Source organism: Abrus precatorius, unplaced genomic scaffold, assembly GCF_003935025.1.
Source record: "Abrus precatorius isolate BTA unplaced genomic scaffold, Abrus_2018 Scaffold9, whole genome shotgun sequence".
NCBI classification, from domain to species: Eukaryota; Viridiplantae; Streptophyta; class Magnoliopsida; order Fabales; family Fabaceae; genus Abrus; species Abrus precatorius.
In genome coordinates this window covers 35,332,925-35,354,421 of record NW_020874439.1, presented here as the reverse complement: position 1 = coordinate 35,354,421, position 21,497 = coordinate 35,332,925, and the positions used below count along the sequence as shown (strand labels likewise).

Genomic DNA, 21,497 nt, shown 5'->3' with positions numbered 1-21,497 from the left:
GGAGCATAGCACACGCAACAGATTTTGAAAACAATTATTTTCACTTTTAATTATAAAAATACGATTCTATTTGTTATTTTTAAAAGTTAGTATAAGAAACAGTGAATTACATCAAAATGGTATGTATCTTTGGTTTCGGACTTCCTTCCAGACACAGATAATTTTATTTTTTCGGTCAAAGACACAGATAATTTTGCGTTCAACGGTACCACTCTATCTTTGTGTTAAGTACACCAAACCCACTCCTCATAGATTTAATCATAACCATCCTCATTTCTTTATACATAAAAATTGTATTCCAAACTAAAGTTTCAGTTGTTGCTGAGGTGGGTAGTTGGGTCCTGTTCAATGTTGACAATACGAAAAATTATGTTTCATATTGGATCCAGCAAGAGCACCAATACATAGCCCATTAGCCCCTTTTTCTATAGTCACTTCACTTGGATAAGTGGTTCCATTTGACCCAAAATAAATAAAAAGTGGCGCCTACCATTATCAATATTCAATATGCAATAAATCAAAGTTACCATCACAAGTGCCATTAGAAGCTTCAATGCGCTCCACCCAACACGTTTCTCCTTCGAAATTGGAGTAGTAACCAAAATCTACGTTTTCAGACTAACATGGAGGAAAAGAAAAGCATAAATAGCCAGTTTGGAAGTCAAGCATTATCACTATTCACTAACCACTTCTGTTCTAATGCTCCACAAATTTCACTTTCATATTAATAATGCGACATGGGATGCCTTTATACGTATAAGTAAAGTTGGAACTATGGTCCCATGAAAATCCCATAAGTTACTAAATATAACACAGGGAAGATAGAGTTGAGTAATTTTTATAACTTGTCCAACATCTTTCCAAGTTTGACCCAAGTTAATATCATTTCAGGCAAACTTTTACCACCTCAAGTGAAAAAAAAATGGTCCCCCCCCACCCTCCCCCGCCTTTTTAACCATTTGCATGAATGTTACCCTTTAAAACAATCAACAATGAACAACATATTACAATACAAACACATATAGGCAAAAAGTGGATATTATAATGCGACAGAGACAAAATCTGATATAAAAATGGTGATAAAAGACATACCATTTTTTTTTTTACCACAACCATGTATATTTGTCAATTTCATTAACATTATATCACATTCTCTTAGTCCAAGTACTGTTCTAATGATTATTCTGAATCTAGCAACTAGAAATATCATCCACCTTTATGACATCGGAAAAAGAAATTGTATAAGCTACATGGATGGAATTGCTATCAAGATGAAAGAAGGAATTGATCCTTCTACTTCCAGAAGGGATGTCACACTGTTATAGAACACTACAACATTGAAGTGATGCGGTTAAGGGACGGGAGAAAAGTGTCTTTATACTCAAGGAAAAAGAATCAGTTAAAGTAACATATTGAAAAAAAAAAAAAAAGTTAAAAAGAATAATGGAATAACATATACTATGGAACAAGTCACATCTAAAGTTATGAACAAGATTTGATCAAACAAGAAGACAGACATTTATCACCAAATATGTATGCGTAAGAAATGGTTTTTCATTTTCTCAACAGTCAACCTACAACGATAATGACAAAAGATCCAAGCCACTCATCCAGAAGGGAATGGAAAGTAGCACCTTCTTTGCTTACCTTATCAGGAAGCTCAAAAGCAGTACTAGATTAAACGTTTACAAAGGGCTATGCAACATGGTGCTAAAGTGACAAAAGCTAGCAGACAGACTGGTGCAGTGTTTTAGTATTTAACACACAAACTTCATCTTTAAAACCATTGATATCGCATAAGATCATATTACTGTACAGATTTTATATCACAAGATATCTTTTTTCATTAAGTTGATTTTATCAAAATCTTATTCCAGACACTGGTCTAAAATTTCACTCTCAGGACCAGAGCTAAGGTAAGCCGAGATCCAATTACGGTTCAAGAGATTACTAGATGCAGTCAATTACACATATGCTAAGGCTCTATATACAATTAAAACTCGTAAGTCACAAATAGTATGGAATTACAGACTTTCTTATCACACAACTGAAAGGTTTCGTCGTGGATTAAATGTGCTTTTCACTTTGGATTCACATTCCTATCTGGGGTTAGGCTTCAAATTTAAGCAATATAACTAGGTTAAATATTCAAACTGCCGGGGCTATTAGGTGAACAAAGATTAGTATAGTTCTTTGTTGAACTGTAAGACATGGTACCAGGGCTTGCGTTTGATCCACAAAATTTTGCTATAGGAACATTGAAGAAAAAAAGAACAGTAGAAGTGTAGGACCAGCAGGAATTGGGAAATACAAACACAAGATCCCACAACAGTACTCAATCACCTAAATTAGATCATGGCAAAATGGAAACAAGCAATAAGAGATTGTTTTAAATAAGGTGGTTTTGCAGTTCATATTTTTTCAGTTCTTGTTTTGTCTACACCCAAATGAAGGAATCAACTTTCTTCCCTTGCAATTAAAATCTGGTATATTAGGATTAGGAGCTATCTTGTGCAATAAACGGTTTGTCTCATTTGTCTCATTATGAAGAGCCTCGTATTAAATCAAATATAAGTAGTTTTCCATTGCCTCATTCAGATAGAATATCCTCTCTAAAACTTGATTTCCTCTTGACAAGAAAACTTCAAGAAAACATAAGAAACAAATCTGGCTTCTGGGAAAATATTTATCATTTTTTACATTTTTATATCCTAATAATGAAAGGTTTTCAAGACAATTTCAAGAAAAAGTTAAACGTTGCAACTAATTTCTACAGTAAGTTGTTGTATGAACATTTTTTTTACTCTTTTGCTAAAAAGGATATCGTTTTATTTTTCTAGACTTACCCTTACTTTCTAACAACACAATATCATGAAATTGAAATAGTAACCCCAAATTTCTATCAACCTTACATTTGTGTAACAAATAGGCATCATAATGCCAAGATAAAATGTCACATCTGCAGTCATATTTGCTTGCAAAGAAAATTAGATATTTTAATAGATACGCTGGTCATATATGTTTAAGAATAAAATAGAAAGCATTTAAAATCATGATCTTAACTACAGAGGAAAGCTCATAAGCAAAACAAAAGAGGATTGGATGGAAAAAAAAAAGGGCAAAAGAGAATGAGGGACTAACGAGGGAGAATAACGCACAGCCACAGGGTCTCTTTCCTTCATCCGTTGTTATGACTCTAATCTATCAAGTGTTTGTGCCTTGAGCACCTCTACATGCAGTAATTACCTCACAGCCTCTTCGATAAGGATTTGCTTGTGTTGCATGACAATTGTAGTAAGAAGCTCCAGCTCTATCACAAGGAACCATGTCCCTCTTAAGGGTCTCATAGCTAATGTACTTTTTCTGCATTACCAGAACTCTTCTGTTGGTCTCTGAATCCATCTCAGGCTCAGTCAAGCACTCTCCAATGCTCCTGGTGCAAACCCTTTTGGTCATCACATCCATTTCATTGTGTTTCAACAAATTGATGTCCACAAATGATAGGCCATTGCAGACTGGAAAATGGGTGTGAAACAGAACAAGTGCCAGACAGAAGAAGATCATGAAAATGAATCTGGGTTGGGACATTGTTGTGTTTGGAGGTTTCTAGTTTTCAGTTTGATGTTGGGTTAGTGAAAGTGAGATGCCTGGTTGTTGGAGGGTCATAAATTGGGCATAGGACATGCCAGATGTTACAACTAGTCAACTATGTATTAGTGCCATCATTACTGTCAGCAACCCAGAATAAGAGAAATGATTACATTCGAGAATTAGTATACAGTTAGTGAATTTGGTTAATTATTTTTAGTCCTTAGTATTCTTATTGATTAGTCATTTGATTAATGAATCTTTCCTCGTGAATTATTTTTTCATACTGTTTATTCTCTTGCCCATATTTATTTTTTTTCATTTTGCCAGCAAATTATCATAATTGCCGACAAATTTCCATTTTAAAATTTTTTTCGATAATTTTTTTCTTCTGATGTATCTTTTTTCTTAATTTTTTGTAATCGATAATAATACAGGTTAAAATGTAGAAAAGTAGTTTATGATATTTTAAAACACCTCCCTTCCTCCTATAGGAATCATAGCATCGATAAGTAAGGTATTGCTTATTATAGAACAGAACTCAAAAGAGACAAGAAGGAAGTAAATTAGTTATGCACGTGAACAGGGTAAATAGAATAATGTTATTTACACAATTATTAAGAAATATTAACTCATATTTTTAAGAACCTATAAAGTTGATATTTTAAAATAAAATATTTAATCTTAATTGCCTATATATTTAGAGACCATCATATGTGTTGCAAATTATATTTCATCCATTTCGAATATATTTGAATACTTAATGTATCAACAACGCAATAGAAATAAAACTATTTTTTTTTTGGCATATTAGAACCATCTCTCAAATCATAATCAAAATTTGATTTTTCTTCCATTAAAATATAGAAATAATTAAAGTGAATTTTATTTGCTTTAGTAAAAAAAAAAACTTCATATGAAAAGCCATTTTATGACTCAAAACCACCCCACCAAAAATAAAATCCATACATTTAAATAAGGACAAAACAAAAGACGCCTAAATAAAATAAAACAGATATGTAGACTAAATTATTGAACACAAAGTACCGAAAAAAATATTGAGGACAACAAGAGAGGATGTTAGGATTCTCACAGGGGAGAAAAACGACAATTTCACTGCTTCGAAAAGGCTACACAGAAAACTGAAATATACAAAAAAGGTGGAACAGAGAAAGAATAAGAAATAGATAAAGTTAAATTGAAATAGCTAAGATCAACCAAACATCTGACTGAATATATAACAAAATTCAGAGTTATAAACAAGAAAAAAAAGACAAAAAGTACAATAGACCCTCTTTTCTTTTTATCGTGCCAGATCTACCCTCTTCCTAATCAATATGTCGACAAAAAGAATAGCAAGAAGAAGTGAAAATGAAGCAAGCCAACTGAACAAGCACAAGAGCAATTGTATTTCCTTTTTTAATTTTGTTTGGTCACTTCTCTTATTTAATTGTATTTTTCAATTTAGGTTGTGTTTATTTGTCAAAATTCATAAATCAGTTTTTAATCGTATATGTTTTGCTTTTGCATCCTCCAGCCTTAGACGTGTCACGTGCGTACGTTTCCACGCTCGTGAGAGTATTTTTCAGCTTCTACCAATAATGGTGTTATATGGTTAGAAGAAGGTAACAAATAACTGTTTTTCAGCTTCTTCAGATATATAATGGCCTAAGATCTTCATTATTGTGCTCAGCAGTCTTAATCAACTTAACAATGAGTGCAATTGCGATCAAAATAGCATCATGCATTGCATTCTGTTCATTTATACCGTGCTCCAGTTAGAAGATGTATCGGTTGCTGATGTCACCAAAACTTTCCATCATATTATGACAGATGATTTATAATTGAAATTGAAATGAGAAACAATAGAATAAAGTGAGAATGTATTTGTTTTTTTTCAGTTCAGAAGATAAATGTGAAAAGAGATTCAGTGCAGTGATGAGGGTCACATCGCACTTCACTTTACTTAGAGTGGCAATCAACATGTAGAACAAGTATGCATTCCGCCACCTTCCACTCCATTCAAAAGCCACGCAATTTTTCACAGAGAAGCAAATTAATATCCATGAAAACCATTGAAAACATTGATATCTATAAAAACTCCCCAAGTAGCTAATTAGTACCTTATATACATACATCTGTGATTCAGTGCCCAAGGCAAACACGTACTATCCACATTTTACACAAAATAGGCATAATATTTTACACAATTTTCAAATTATAGTATGTTTATCATACAAATCTCGCATACCATTAATAAAACTAGTGGGGGTCCAAGACAAGATGCTCAGAGTGTGAGATGATCCATATTCACAACGTTTCCAGAGATTCCACAAAGTGATCGCCCTTCATCTTGCTCAGCATATGCATTTGCTTTGTAGTTCGGCATAGGCTCTTCATTGTCCGAACATCCTGGTCTTTCAGTAAGGAACTGTTCCCAGAACACATCATTTACTCTAACTGGAGCAGATGGGGTCCCTTGGTTGTTACTAGGAGTAGGAGTTTCATGTGAGGAAGCTAAATTAGTAACCTCGTTTGTCAGATTTCTGCTTGAAGAAGCTCCAACATCAGAATCTTTATCATCATTGGCACAAAATTTTGATTCTGCCAATTTGCCAACAATTTCTTGACAGTCTATGTGGGGTGATCTATCTGGGCATGAATTTCTCTTCACTTGTAATGGAGAAGATGCCAGAGTTAGATTTAAAAGGCAGGATATATAACTGTCATCTTCTTCACAATTCGGTTCCAATGAGTTTGCTTTGGGGCACTCAGTAGCTGTTGCTGCTCGTGATAAACATGAATCTATAAAAGTAAAAGATGCTCCATTTTCTTCTGCAAGCTCTATTGCTGTTTCAGGTGCAAATGTTGTAGTATGCAGTTGTATTGGCTCTCCTTCAGATAGCATCTTATGTGGGCTTTCTCCATCTTCATTTGAACTGTGTGTGCTACATGAGACCAAGTTTATATCAGAAACAGTTGGAGTTGGTGACAATTCCAGTGTGAGTTTATTGGTGAAATCCTGATGAGAAATATTTCTAAATTCCATTCCATTACTGTCAGAAACAGGTTGCAAGTGATGATCATCAAGTTGAGGCAATCGCCTTTTCTTGTTATATGCCAACAAATCCATGGACTCAATCTTACGAGAAATTCGTTCAACAAAAGTAGGATTCTGAAGCGCTTTTTCAAAGAAGTTGAGCAAATATTTCTGCCTCTTCTCCATAGCATCTAATCGTTGGCGTAGATCTTCAAGATGACCCTTTGCAGCTGAATGGTGTTGTTTGAAGCGAAATATATTGGATTCAATAGTAGTTTTGTGGTGTGAAAGTTTTTCAATTTGTTCCTCAAATGCGGACCTTTCAGGATCCACAACAGAACCCGGAGGATGAGTGTGACTGTGAATAGGTTTCCTGCGATGAATATTCTTAAGACGATGCTTTTGATCTTTCACAAAATCTTCATTAGCAAACTCCCATCTCTCAGGGTGCACTTTTCGAAATCCCTGACATCATAATCAATCCAAATAAGCCGACATGTTTAGTTAAATTAGGGAGAAGTGACAGAGCTAAACACAATCAATGGTGGTTGTGTTTCAAACTAAAAAAGAATTCAGCACAATCACAGAAGCAAGAGTTACAAGTAGGAAAGGCATGAAAACATAAAAAGAGAAGAAAAGAGGGAGTGGGTGGGCCTGGGCCTGGGCCTGGGCTTAAACTAAAAAAAAAAAGGCAATGAAAAAGAAGAGATACATAGGTATTAAGCTGACGGATGAAGCTGGAGAAGTTGTTGTGCTTGAAAAAGGTGGGAAGAAGAAGGCGAGAGAAATCGGAGGGATTCCAAACGATGAAGGAGTCGTTGGTGGAGCTCCATGACACAATCTCCTCCGTCGATGAATCATCCACCATCTCGTACGTCTTCAACAGGAACGGTGCCGGACCTGATCCCGATCCTGATCCTGATCCTTCCATTTCCTATTCCTGCGATTGCGAACGCGCTTCCAAGTCCAATTTCCCTCCTACGTAAGTATCACCCTCAACCTCGGTTGACTTTTACTTGTTCTCTCTATTCTCACCATTCTCTGTTGAGTGAATTTGAATGTGTTGAACTTGGACTATCCAATCCAATTGCTCTATGGAATCTTCCTTCCTGTGGGGCCCCCACGCTTTACTCTTCATTCAAAACTTAACGGCTGTCCCCGCAATACAAGTCAAGGTTCAAGGATCACCCTTCCACAATCTATTTATTAAATATAAATATTTTAAAATAATCTTCATATATTTTTTTAACATGTCGTTACAATTCTCGTCGTTGGATGATGAGACTTTTTCTTTTTTTTTTAAATAGTAAAATTTTAAACTTGGAACAAATGAGATTAAGAATGGCTATATACGACACTATTTTAGCAAGTGAGTGCCAAAACTTGGTAAAATAGTGATACATGACATTGTTAATTATAGGAATTTTATGCAGTTTTGATGCCAACAACTACAAATATTTACTGTCTAAATTTACTTAAAGTAAAAAAAAATCATTTAAGTAAATTTAATGAACCAGTAGTTTTCTAAAATTATAAAAAAAATTATTTTTTTTTAAACTATGAAAAATTTAAAAAATCTTTATGCAAGATTTTATAATTACACTTTATATTCATTTTATTGCTAGTCATAAATAACTTCATTTTCATATAGTTTCTTTACAAAATAAATAACAGTTTTTAATGTACAAATTATAAGTTTCTCAATTTTATTACAAGAAAGACTCATCAAATAAGGATCCCATATCATATAATATTGTAATAGTTATTTCTTAATCAATTTTTTAAAAAAATTATTTATATAATTTTTATCATTATTCTTAATAATTTAACTTCATTTAAATAGTAACACCTCATTAATACTTAACTGACTCACTAAATAATATATTAAAATATTTAATGAGATAATATATGTAAATATCTTTAATAGCTAAGTAGTTATTTATGAAAAATATTTTTTAAATTTTTTGTATTTTCAAGAAAAGGAATATGAAGTTATGAAATTTTTTACTATTTTAGCTTAAGTAAAATTTTTGTCTTAAACAATTTTTTTTTTATCAAATTTACTTAAACAAATTTAGATGATAGGTTGCAAGTGACACTAAAATTACAAATGATTTAGATCTTACTACCAACGCATAAAGTGTACCTTATTTAATTTCTTTTATTTTAACAAAATGTTATATTTTAATTATACTAACACAAAATAAATTAAAAAATTATAAAATATAAAGTGTACCTTGTTTACTTACAAAATTAATTATAATTGTATCATTTATACGTAAAAGTAATAAATTTAGGTCCAATAAATAAAAGGAGAATAAAAAATTGTCACTATAAGCCATATCGATATATAACAATTCTATCAAGTTAGTGTTAATATACACTTATCATGTTGTGATTAATGTTTTTATTATTATACATCTCTGAAGCAATGTATTATTTACCACTCTTGCATTAATAAAAAATGTATGAAATTAATATAAAAGTAACACGAACATAATTAAAATTACGTTTATACATGATTTTTTTAATGCTTTCAAACTTAACTCCTTTTTTTATTTAAATCACGTTTTTATATTCCTTAAAAGTCACTTCTTCATTTTTTTTGTAAATTTTATCATTCCAACGTACAATAATGACAATATCACACATGTTGCATTTTTATAAATTAATTGAACAAATATCAATTGTGAAAGACTGGTGCAAATAAATTTTAAGTAAAATAAAATTATATTTAATTAAAAAATTAACAATTAATAATTTTGTTACATATTTTATTTAATTAAATTAAAAATAATGAATAATTTAATAAAAAATAATTAAAAATAATTTCAAATTAAAATAAATAATACATGTGACAAAATTTCACAAGTCTCGTTTTGTAGATAGTGAGACTGCTATTCTTTTTAAACGTAGCTTCACATTTTTTTTTTAATGGAAAATTTACTTTTCTTCAAAAAAGAAAAAATTCTGACATACGCAATGAGAAGACTTGTAATACATGACAAAAAAAAAATCTGAGAAAGAGAAATTATAATTTTTTCAAAATAATAAATAAATAAATAAACCTAATAAACCCATTTAATTTAATTTAATATAAATAATATTAAATCAAATTTTAAAAAATATATGAACTTTTTTAAAAAACCATATTCTCACACATATTTGTGTAATTATATATTTAAAAATTATAATATTTAATCCTTTAACATGATTTAATTCATAAATTATATTTTATTATTATTTTTAAAAATAAATTTATCATTGCTTTTATCATAGAATACTATGTTCTAGACACACAAAAAAAAATGTAAAAATCAACCAAGTAATTCCTCTTAACCGGGCCTCTCCACCTAGCCATGGACTTCTACAAATTATGTTGCAAATAATTTATAAATAATATTTCTGGGAATAAATTTTTAAAATGTATTAAACTCTCTTTTAAAAATAAAAAAAAATTAAGGAGCGTGGATTTTAAAAATGAGAATTGTGAAAATAAATTTCTTTTGTGTAGTATATACATGTGCATAAAAGAACAAATTCTAAGCATATTCAAATGCTAGACATAATTATAGTATTATTGTATTAAGTATATTTACTTATATGCATAATAATTAAATGAAATATATTTTGAGAAACAAATGTTATGAGGTGCATAAAATAGGAGTTAAAATAAAATAAAAATTACAATTTCAAATTGGAAACAGAAGCTTGCTTTTATATATAATATGGATAATTAACAAGTTTTTTTTATGCATTGTTTGGAATTTTTAAATATACAGATAAAATTTATGAATAAAAATAGAAATTAAGAAAACAGTAAATATTTTTATAGTGAATAATAATAGTTTATTATTTTAAATTTTAGTATGAATCAATCTCAGTTTAAATTTGATTTCATAATTTTTTAACATCCAAATTTTATTACATTAATTTTGTCTATTGTAATATAAAAATATTTATTATTAATAGTAAAAAAGTATTTTTAATTTATAAAATTTATAATATTTTTTAAACATCATGTAATATAATTTTATTCTACATTTTAATTTAATAGTATATGTACCATTTATAAAAATTCACAAATAAAATTTGAAATTAAGACATATAACAATAATAATAATAATTATTATTTTGGTCTGCAAAAAAAATTAAATAATAATAACTGATAAATAATGTATTGCTATTGAAAGGTTAAATTAAATTAAAATGGTAAATAATACGTGAAAAAATATAAATAATAAATTAAAATTTTAAGATAAAATAAATATATAACTGAATAAACATAAAATAATTGTTGAAAGTATACTTATTAAAGAAATATGTCTCAATTTATAATATAAGATTGGATGGGTATATATACTGAAGTTACATAAACTATCAACTTGGTGAAATTACTTTCATTTTAATTTATTATTGTTTTCTTAAAAGTGTAGTGCCTTTATATCTACCTCTTAATATTAAAATCAAGTAGTAAAAAAAATACTTGATGATATTTTTAGTTATTAATAAAAATTAAATAATATATATATATATATATATATATATATGCTTTCATGACATTAAATATATTTTAAAAAATTATTTAATAAATTAAACATCATTCCTAAGTGTATCCTAAATTACGTTTTTCTTTTTTATATTATGACATTTTTCTTGACTTATCATATTAAATCAAAATATTATTTTATCTTAATTAATTATGTAATTCAATGAAATTTTCACTGTCTTCAATTTCCAAAGTCAATATTAAATCTAATAATATATTTATAAGTTATCATTAAAATAAAAAACTATATCAAACTTTTAAAGTTAACATTTTTTACAATATAATTTGTTTTTAATTTATTTTTATTGTTACAAAAGATATATTAATTAAATAAAATTTTTAAGTGTTAATGTTAATTCATTTATTTTCATTTTCACAAAAATTTTTCGTATAATATGTATTTACAAGATGTTCTAGTTAGGTTTCAAAATTGAAGTCAAAGGAAATTAAAGTTTTTGCTAAACTTATCGTATTAATGTATTTAATGAAATTAATTTTATGATACTCATAGAAGAACTAAATGCAAATAGTTAAGAAATATGATATTTGAATTCGCAAATATGAGATTAATTAAATTTAATCGAGAATATTTTGAATTTTTTTATCCATTTGAGAATATACCAAATTGGACGGTGGACAATTTTGGATTTAAAATTTTTATTATTTTTTCATTTATTCGAGTTCATTTGTAGAATTTTTTTAAATAAATATAAGGATAGAATTACACTATTATATATAATATATATGGAATAAACTCAAATGCTTTAGATTAATTTTTTTTTATCATTAATACTTTAGCGTGTATTTGTCCAAAATTAGTAAATAAAATAATAAAAAGTTAAAATTTAATACATTATTGAATTGACTTAAAATTATTTAATAAAATTAATTGTTGAAATGACTAATAAATGTAAACACACACCAAAGCATATATTTAATTACTTTACATTAAGTTAAAAATTATAGTAATTACATTAATTTTAAATAATTTATTGATATATTAGTTTTAAAATTATAGTAATTAAATGATATAATATAAATAGATTTATACTATAACTGTAATAAATTTATATTATAAAGAGTCTAAAAAATGTGATAAAAAGTGTGTACAAGAGAAGCATGATAAAGAGACAAAATATATTAAGATAATAAAGAAAAAATAAAAAAATAAATGAAGAGTTTGTAAGTTCAAACGCTACATAAAATAAATTTTAAAAATGTTACAAAAATATCATAAGCTATTAAAATATACGTACTGCTTAAACCATGATTCCGTCAAATAAAATTTTTCGAATAAGTCAAATAAATTAGAGTTAACTTATTTGCCTTACCAAACGCATTTTAAATTTTCATGTATTCTTTTTTCTTTATATCTCATTAGTACTAGCTAATTAATAATTTTACTAGTTATTTTTACATATTATCTAACTAAACGCTGCACTTTTTTGATATAATTACATCTTTGGGTAAAAATAGAGGATACTTCATCAAGAAATTTACTTCGAACAAATATATAACTGATATATGATTATATTTAATGGGTAACAAAGCTACAATAATGAGTTAGTGAATCGTATCATCTATAAAAGAGGAAACTCTGTGCTTGAAATACATTTTTTAACGAGGACATGAATAATCTGTAAATTCCTCGTCAGAAAAAATTATAAATATTACTGTTTTTGACCTTACGACTCTTATTTAAAACGAAAACAGTAATTAATATCATAATTAATATTTTGCAAATTATACCTCCATCAGTAGTGTGCTCCTACAATCTATAAATTGAAATCCTTCGTCCTCTTTGCACTTCACAGGCACCTTCTAGCTGCATTTAGATTTGATCACTATAGTAGTATTAGTGTCTTTTTTTATTATCAAAGATGAAAAGCCTATTTGTTGTCCTTGTAATCTTGGTTATAACTTCACCTAGCTTGTGTGCTAGAGTAAGCCTTGTTGATGTATCTGCTATCTCCAATGTTGTTACCTATGGCGCCAAGGGGGATGGCCAAACTGATGACTCACAAGTATGTTTTTCCTGGTTTCATAATATGTGTGTGTGTTAGATGAGGCTAAGTTTCTCATATCTGATGCTATTTTTAACTATTTGGCTACATTAATTGTAAAGGCTTTTCTGAAAGCATGGCAAGAAGTGTGTGGTGCAAATCAGGGAGCCGCAACACTTCTCATACCGAAAGCACAAACATTCCTGTTGCAACCTGTGTCGTTCCAAGGTCCTTGCAAACCTGCAACCATTAATATAGAGGTAAATTACAGATGAATTACTTAGAGTAAGTACGTACATGAGCTAGGAAACATGCGTGACTGTGTATGTATATTGTCTATTGATTTATATGCCTTGATAATAAATTCAGCTAATGCTTATATAAAAGTCATGAATTAATCAATCTATCATATGGGTTTCTTTCCCACCTCTCATATGATATAGTATATATGAATTTTAATTTATATCAAGGCTTCCATTATGCTTATGCGTAACCGTTCAATTGCTCCATTTATTGTCTGACTATATATAATGTTCAATATATGTATTGCCTGGCTCTGCAGCTTCAGGGAACTATCACTGCCCCAAAAGGAGTTAATGCTTGGCGATGGTCAGATATTAAGGATAGGAAAACATGGGTTCAATTCTTGGGCATAAGTGGCCTTGTAATTAACGGAGGAGGAAAAGTTGATGGCCAAGGTGCTGCATGGTGGAGCATAAGTCGTCGCGCCTCTGATAGACCCACTGTAAGTTCAAAAACGAGTGGAAAGTATAATTGATCACCCAATATCTCAATTTGGAGTTTCATGCAAATATCATTGAAATTCATATATATATATATATGCGCAGGCTATTCGATTCCTTAACTGTCAAAATCTAAGACTTAGCTCGTTGACGCACATCAACAGCCCCAGAAATCATATAAGCATAAACACATGCAATGGCGTAAGCATCTCCGATATTAATATTGTTGCACCAAATGATAGTCCAAACACCGATGGGATAGATATTGCAACATCATCTAACGTCTTAATACAGAATTCCAACATTGCAACTGGTAATTTAATGATATATATTCAATAATCATAAAATAAAAAAGAGATTGAGTTATTTTGTAGGAATTATTTGCATTTTTTCCTTAGCTATAATTTATTATTTATAGGTGACGACTGCATTGCCATTATCACCGGTTCCACCTTCGTCAACATAACTGGCATTTTCTGTGGACCTGGCCACGGCATCAGGTTTGTTCAAGTTCAATTCTTTCCATATTACGTTATTTGAATTATTTGAATTATCAATTTCAAACTCTCTCTGGGGCGTGTTTGGTGAATCCTACAGTGTTGGTAGCCTCGGACAAGGTGGAACTAATGCTAAAGTAGAAGAGGTACATGTGCGGAATTGCACCTTCACTGGAACTACCAATGGAGCCAGAATCAAGACATGGGTGGTAAGGATCGATTTGCTCTAGTTGATTGGATGAAGAAATTACTCCTAAATCACAAGCATGATTGGTGTTTTTCATTTTGAATCAGGGAGGATCGGGTTTTGCTAGGAAGATCACATTTGAAGATATTATGCTTGTTGGAACCAAGAACCCAGTGATTATTGACCAACGCTATTCTGACATTCCTGAAAACAATGGAGCAGTGCAAATAAGTGACGTTACTTACAGCGACGTGAGAGGAACTACTATTACTCCCAATGCAGTTCAACTCAACTGTGACTCTAGCATTCCATGTACCAACATTGTATTCGATCGTATTAACATAACCTCCGCAAATGGACAGAAAACATTTGGTACGTGCACTAATGAACGAGCCACATGCACTTCCTCGTGTAATCCAATTGTCTCATGTCGTTAAACCTAGCTCATTCAAATCACCCAACACCATTCATTACATGTACTTTTTCTGTTCTAGGTTAATATAGCATACAATCAATAAAACTTCTTCTTTGTTTTGAATATTAACTTTCTCTTCTTTAGTTACTATTTTTTTTTATTAATATCTTATTTTTATAACTAGAGGAATGGCAAACGCCCCAGCAACACCATATCATTATCACGTACCTACTCTCTTATTTTGTGTGTTTTTTTTTAGTTCGTTTCTTCTTTTCATTTTCTTTTTCCCTATCCAGAGATAGAATTAGACAACTGAATTAATTAAAAACCAGTCTCAATATTTGAACATAAAAAAAAATTAATGTTGTAAAAAGCGTCATATTTAATTTTTTTAATTAAATTTTTTATCTCCATTTTGAAATTAGAAATATTATTTTCAATTTTGACTGCTATTTTGTCTACTCCTTCACACTTTGTCTCTCTTTAATTATAATATATACATATATTTTTTAATCATCACACATATATATTATTTGGATTTTTTAAATACAAATAAAATTTATTAATAACAATAAAAATTAAGAAAATAATAAATACTTTTATAATTAGTAATAAGTATTTTATTATTTTAAATTTTAATATGAATCAATTTCAATTTAAATTCAATTTTTTCACAATTTTTTACATCAAAAGTTGATTATATTAATTTTACATAATTTAATATGAAATATTTATTATTAATAATAATAAAATTATTTTTAATTTATGAATTTTATTATATATTTTTTAAAAGTAATGTAGTATATATTTTATTCAATTTTTTAATTTAATAGTATTTGTATCATATATAAAAATGAACGAATAAAAATATTGAAATTAATTCATATAATAATAATAATGACAATAATAATAATACTAATAATAATAATAATAATAAATGAATAAAAATGATAAATATTATTGCTTTTTGAACTGAGGACTCGTATTTAAAACGTAGACAGTAATTAATATCATAATTAATATTTCGGATTATAATTACAGTCTATATATTGTCATCCTTCGTCCTCTTTTACAAGCACCTTCTAGCTGCATTTAGATTAGATCACTAATAAATTGTAGCATTAGTTTTTAATCTCAAAGATGAATGGCCTATTTGTTGTCCTTCTAATCTTCGTTATAACTTCGCCTAGCTTGTGTGCTAGAGTAGACCTTGATGTATCTGCTATCTACAATGTTTTTGACTATGGCGCCATGGGGGATGGCCAAACCGATGACTCACAAGTATGTTTTTCCTGGTTTCATAATATATGTGTGTGTGAGTCATAGATGAGGCTAAGTTTATCACATCTGTTGCTATTTTTATTAACTATTTGGCTACATTGTAAAGGCTTTTCTGAAAACATGGCAAGCAGTGTGTGGTGCGAATCAGGGCGCCGCAACACTTCTCATACCGAAAGGAAGAGCATTCTTGTTGCAACCTGTGTCGTTCATAGGTCCTTGCAGACCTTCAAACGTTTATGTAGAGGTGAAATCATAGATGAGTTACTTACAGTACATACATGAGCTAGGAAACATGCGTGACTGTGTATGTATATTGTCTATTGATTTATATGCCTTGTTAATTAATTCAGCTAATGCTTATATAAAAGTCATGAATTAATCAATCTATTATGTGGGTTTTTTTCCGGCCTCCCATATGATATAGTATATATGAATGTTCTTTTGTATCACGGCTTCCATTATGCTTATGCTTAACCATTCAATATTGCTCCATTTATTGTCTGACTATATTTAATGTTCAATATATGCATTGCCTGGCCCACAGCTTCAGGGAACTATCTCTGCCCCAATAGGAGTTGGTTCTTGGCAATGGCCAAGGGATAGCGATAGGAGAGCGTGGGTCCAATTCAGGGGCATATATGGCCTTCAAATTTACGGAGGAGGAAAAGTTGACGGCCAAGGTGCTGCATGGTGGACTACCTTTCTTCGCATCTACGACAGACCCGCTGTAAGTTCGAAAACGAGTGCAAAATATAATTTAATCTGATGACCCAATATTTCAATTTAGAGTTTCATGCAATTATATATAATTGCTCGACAACATGCGCAGGGTATTCGATTCCTTAACTGTCAAAATCTAAGACTTAGCTCGTTGTCGTTCGTCAACAGCCCGAGAAATCATATAACCATAAACAGATGCAATGGCGCAACCATCTCCAATCTTTTTATTGGTGCACCATATAATAGTCCAAACACCGATGGGATAGTTGTCTCCACATCATCTAACATCTTAATACAGAATTCCAAAATTGCAACTGGTAATTTAATGTTATTCAATAATCATAAAGTTAAAAGGAGATTGAGTTATTTTGTAGGAATAGTTTGCATTTTTTTCCTTAGCTATTATTTATTATTTATAGGTGACGACTGCGTTGCCATTATCACCGGAGCCTCCTTCGTCAACATAACTGGCATTTTCTGTGGACCTGGCCACGGCATCAGGTCTGTTCAAGTTAATTTCTTTCCAAATTACGTTATTTGAATGATTTGAAAGACTCAAACTCTCTCTGGGGGGTGTTTGGTGAATCCTATAGTGTTGGTAGCCTCGGACGAGGTGGAGCTTATGATACAGTACAAGATATACATGTGCGGAATTGCACCTTCACTGGAACTACCAATGGAGCCAGAATCAAGACATGGACGGTAAGGATCGATGGATGGATAGTTGATTGGATGAAGTAATCCAAAATCACAAACGTGTTTTGTATTTTCAATTTTGAATCAGGGAGGATCGGGCTATGCTAGGAGGATCAGATTTGAAGATATTATACTTGATGGAGCAAAGAACGCAGTGATTATTGACCAACACTATTATGGAGAAGATAATGGAGCAGTGCAAGTAAGTGATGTTGCATACAGTTACGTGAGAGGAACAACTACAACTCAGAATGCAGTTCAACTAAACTGTGACTCAATCTTTCAATGCACAAACATTGTATTCGACCATACCAACATAGTGACTACATATGGACAGAATACATTTGCTACGTGCACGAATGCACGCGTCACATGCACTTCGTGTAATCCAATTGTCTTGTGTCACTAACCTCATTCAAATCACCATTATATGTATTTTATCTTTTCTAAGTAATGATAGCATACAATCAATAAAACCTTTTCTTTCTTTTGAATATTAACACTCTCTTCTTTAGTAATTGCTAATTTTTATTTATTAATATCTTATTTTATGACTAGAGGAATAGCAAACACCCCATCACCACAGACTACATCATTCTTTACTATCTAAGTTGGTAACTATGGTGTGTTTGCCACCTTCCATGGCGGCAACGGAATGGTGATGTTGAAGCCTAATAGACTTTTAGGGGTGACGACGAAGAAGCAATTCTACGATCCCACTATTTTGTTTAAGCCAATTTAATTTGTTTAAGAAAAATGAAATTAAACGCACAAATATTTTTATTTAAGTCAAAACTCAGACATTTAATTTCCGTGCGAATTAAAAAGTTTTAATCTCCTTGTTTTGAAAAGAGAATTAGAAAATTGAATTAATAAAAAATATGTCCCAATATTTGAACATAAAAAAATTAATATTATATGTAATATCATTTTTAATTATTTTTTATTCAAGTTTTTATCTTTATTTTAAAATTAAACAAGTAATGTTTAATTTTGACTACTATTTTGTCTATTCCTTTACACTTTATCTCTCTTCAATTATAATATTTATTTTTAATCATCATACATATAAATAAATATATAATTTTATAAAATAATAAAGTTAAAATTGTAAAAAATTATAAAATATTTACTTATAAGATAATGATTAAATGTTTTTTATGATATGATAAAAAACATTTCACTAGACAAATAATCATAACATTATTTTATTATTTATCTATAACCAAACAATAATTATTTATTACTATATATGGTTATGAATTTATTACATGAAAATTAATTTTTATTAATAATGTTTGATATTTTTTTAATGAATATATATATATATATATTATTTAAAAAAAATCCATTTTAATTTTTTCAAAAAATTATTTTATTTAATCTTTATATTTTTATAAACTTTTATTTTAGTTCTTAATGTACTGACCATAAAAACTAAAAATAAAAAATTTATTAAAAAACTAAAAACAAAAATTTATTGAAGAGAAATATTAAAGTATATATATATATATATATATATATATATATATATATATATATTAAAAGAGCGTGTTATTAATATATTATTTTGCAATAATGGCCAATAGAACACTCCCAATAATATAACGGACGTTTTCTGCCGAGTGAGGCTCATCCATTGGACAACGCTTTAAATTTCCGCTTTGTCTTTATGACAATTCCAAAAGCTGATATCACAAACATGTTTCTCGCAGTCACACAGTTGAATTGAAGATCAATCAAATGGAAAAGCCAGCCATGATCTCCCGAAGTTGCAACGATCACAATCTCTGGTTTGCAATTCTCATATCCTTTCTCTTATGCTCTTTTCTGCTACGCTTTGATTACTTTGCCACCTTTCATGGCCCCAATGACACTGTCACTCTCTTAGTCAACAAACAAGTAAACCCAAAGAACGGTTCCTGCAGTGGCCGATACATTTACATTCACAAGCTTCCTTCCCGTTTCAACACCCACTTGCTTCATAATTGTGAGTCACTCACTAGAGGCACTGACAAACCCAACATGTGTCCTTACATGCAAAACATGGGTTTAGGTCCTTTGATTGAAAACTCTCAAGGTATTTTCACCAACAAGAGTTGGTATGCCACTAACCAGTTCTTGTTGGAGGTGATTTTTCACAACAGGATGATGAAATATGAGTGTTTGACCAACGATTCCTCCTTGGCCTCTGCAATCTTTGTCCCATTTTATGCTGGTCTTGACATTAGCCGTTTCCTTTGGGTTTCTAATATTACAGTGAGGGATTCCTCTGCTCGAGATCTTGTTCAATGGCTTGCAAAGAAATCTCAATGGAAGAAAATGTGGGGTAGAGATCATTTCCTTGTTTCTGGGAGGATTGCTTGGGATTTTAGGAGACAGCGTGATGATGAGTCCTTTTGGGGTAGTAAGTTTAGGTTTCTTCCTGAATCTATGAACATGTCTTTGTTAGCAGTTGAAGCAAGTTCTTGGAACAATGACTATGCAATACCATATCCAACTTCTTTTCATCCTTCGAAGGACACTGATGTTTTCCAATGGCAGAGAAAACTCACGCATCAAAATCGACCATACTTGTTTACTTTCACTGGTGCTCCAAGACCTGAACAAGAAAATTCCGTCAGGGGAAAGATTATAGACCTATGTCGAACTTCTAGTGCTTGCAAATTCGTTGACTGCAGCTATGGTGTAGAGAGATGTGACGACCCCATTAATGTTATGAAGGTGTTTGAAAGTTCTGTGTTTTGTTTGCAGCCTCCTGGTGACTCGTACACTAGAAGATCCATTTTTGATTCCATGTTGGCTGGTTGTATTCCTGTTTTCTTTCATCCTGGTTCTGCTTATTCTCAGTATAAGTGGCATTTACCAAAGAATAGGATTAAGTACTCTGTATATATACCTGTGAAGGATGTAAAGGAATGGAATGTCAATGTGGAGAAGGTGTTGCTGGGAATTCCAGAAAGTGAGGTGTTTGCAATGAGAGAGGAGGTTATAAAGCTAATTCCAAATTTAATTTATGCAGATCCCAGGTCTAAGTTAGATAACTTTCAAGATGCGTTTGATTTAGCAGTAAGAGGAATGCTTGAAAGGATAGAGAAAGTGAGGGAAGTAATGAGGAGAGGGAGAGATCCTAGCATTGGTTTTGCTGATGAAGACCATTATAAGTATACATTTTCAGATAATTACAGCTAAAGGAAGATATTTTATTTGGTCACGATAATATATACCGGAAAAACAGCATTTATAGTCACATATTTCCTTCAGAGAATCCTGGTGTCACTCTTTTTTTTTGGGTCTTCTGGCTTTTCTGATTTGTTCATTGTGCTTTCTTCTAGGCCAACTACGTTTATCATGTTCTTTGTCATATGTTTTATATATTGCCCATGGTCTTAAAAGAATGAGAAAATAAATATGGCTGTGTAAAGTGTTGTGCCCAGTTGCAACAAATTGGATTCCGCAAATCCAATTGCAATGATAACAAAGATTTCTATGTAATTGTAACTTTAATAAGGAAGACGGACGCAAAACCACTGGGGTTTAGTGCCACCAAGTGACTAATAGTACAGCACTTGTTATAAGTAGAAAATCAAACAACACTAGAATAAGTGTGTTGTAATTTTTTTTTCACTTGTGTTTGGTAAGTACTGGAATCAGTAATTACCGCTTGCCGACAGTGAGTTGAATCGGTTTTGCCGACAAAAACTGAAGGACATTTGTTTGGTACAGAGGGGTTGGGTTGAAAGACATGGGCATGGGATGCATGTGATTTGTGAATGGC

At 30.5% G+C, this 21,497-nt stretch overlaps 5 protein-coding genes across 5 annotated transcripts; 3 read left to right on the top strand and 2 right to left on the bottom strand.

Annotated features, from left to right (window-relative positions):
* Window positions 1-3,113: 3,113 nt before the first annotated feature.
* Window positions 3,114-3,622, bottom strand: LOC113851378 (protein RALF-like 24). Its single transcript, XM_027481842.1, has one exon. The coding sequence runs from the start codon at window positions 3,586-3,588 to the stop codon at window positions 3,205-3,207; it is 384 nt and encodes a 127-aa protein (XP_027337643.1). The 5' UTR covers window positions 3,589-3,622; the 3' UTR covers window positions 3,114-3,204.
* Window positions 3,623-3,981: 359 nt separating this feature from the next.
* Window positions 3,982-7,661, bottom strand: LOC113849977 (heat stress transcription factor A-5-like). The gene is made up of 2 exons (XM_027480262.1): window positions 7,341-7,661; window positions 3,982-7,093 (listed from the first exon to the last, which is right to left on the bottom strand). The coding sequence occupies exons 1-2, from the start codon at window positions 7,557-7,559 to the stop codon at window positions 5,876-5,878; spliced, it is 1,437 nt and encodes a 478-aa protein (XP_027336063.1). The 5' UTR covers window positions 7,560-7,661; the 3' UTR covers window positions 3,982-5,875.
* A 5,396-nt stretch (window positions 7,662-13,057) lies between these two features.
* LOC113851325 (probable polygalacturonase At3g15720) lies at window positions 13,058-15,044 on the top strand. Its single transcript, XM_027481789.1, has 7 exons — window positions 13,058-13,201; window positions 13,303-13,440; window positions 13,743-13,925; window positions 14,029-14,236; window positions 14,342-14,423; window positions 14,521-14,629; window positions 14,715-15,044. The coding sequence occupies exons 1-7, from the start codon at window positions 13,058-13,060 to the stop codon at window positions 15,042-15,044; spliced, it is 1,194 nt and encodes a 397-aa protein (XP_027337590.1).
* Window positions 15,045-16,162: 1,118 nt separating this feature from the next.
* Window positions 16,163-18,337, top strand: LOC113851324 (probable polygalacturonase At3g15720). The gene is made up of 8 exons (XM_027481788.1): window positions 16,163-16,303; window positions 16,410-16,547; window positions 16,848-17,030; window positions 17,133-17,340; window positions 17,443-17,524; window positions 17,617-17,725; window positions 17,808-17,921; window positions 18,278-18,337. Exons 1-8 carry the CDS (start codon window positions 16,163-16,165, stop codon window positions 18,335-18,337), a joined length of 1,035 nt encoding a protein of 344 aa, XP_027337589.1.
* A 1,125-nt stretch (window positions 18,338-19,462) lies between these two features.
* Window positions 19,463-20,911, top strand: LOC113850500 (probable xyloglucan galactosyltransferase GT14). The gene has a single exon (XM_027481062.1). It carries the CDS (start codon window positions 19,463-19,465, stop codon window positions 20,909-20,911), a length of 1,449 nt encoding a protein of 482 aa, XP_027336863.1.
* The last annotated feature ends 586 nt before the right edge of the window (window positions 20,912-21,497 follow it).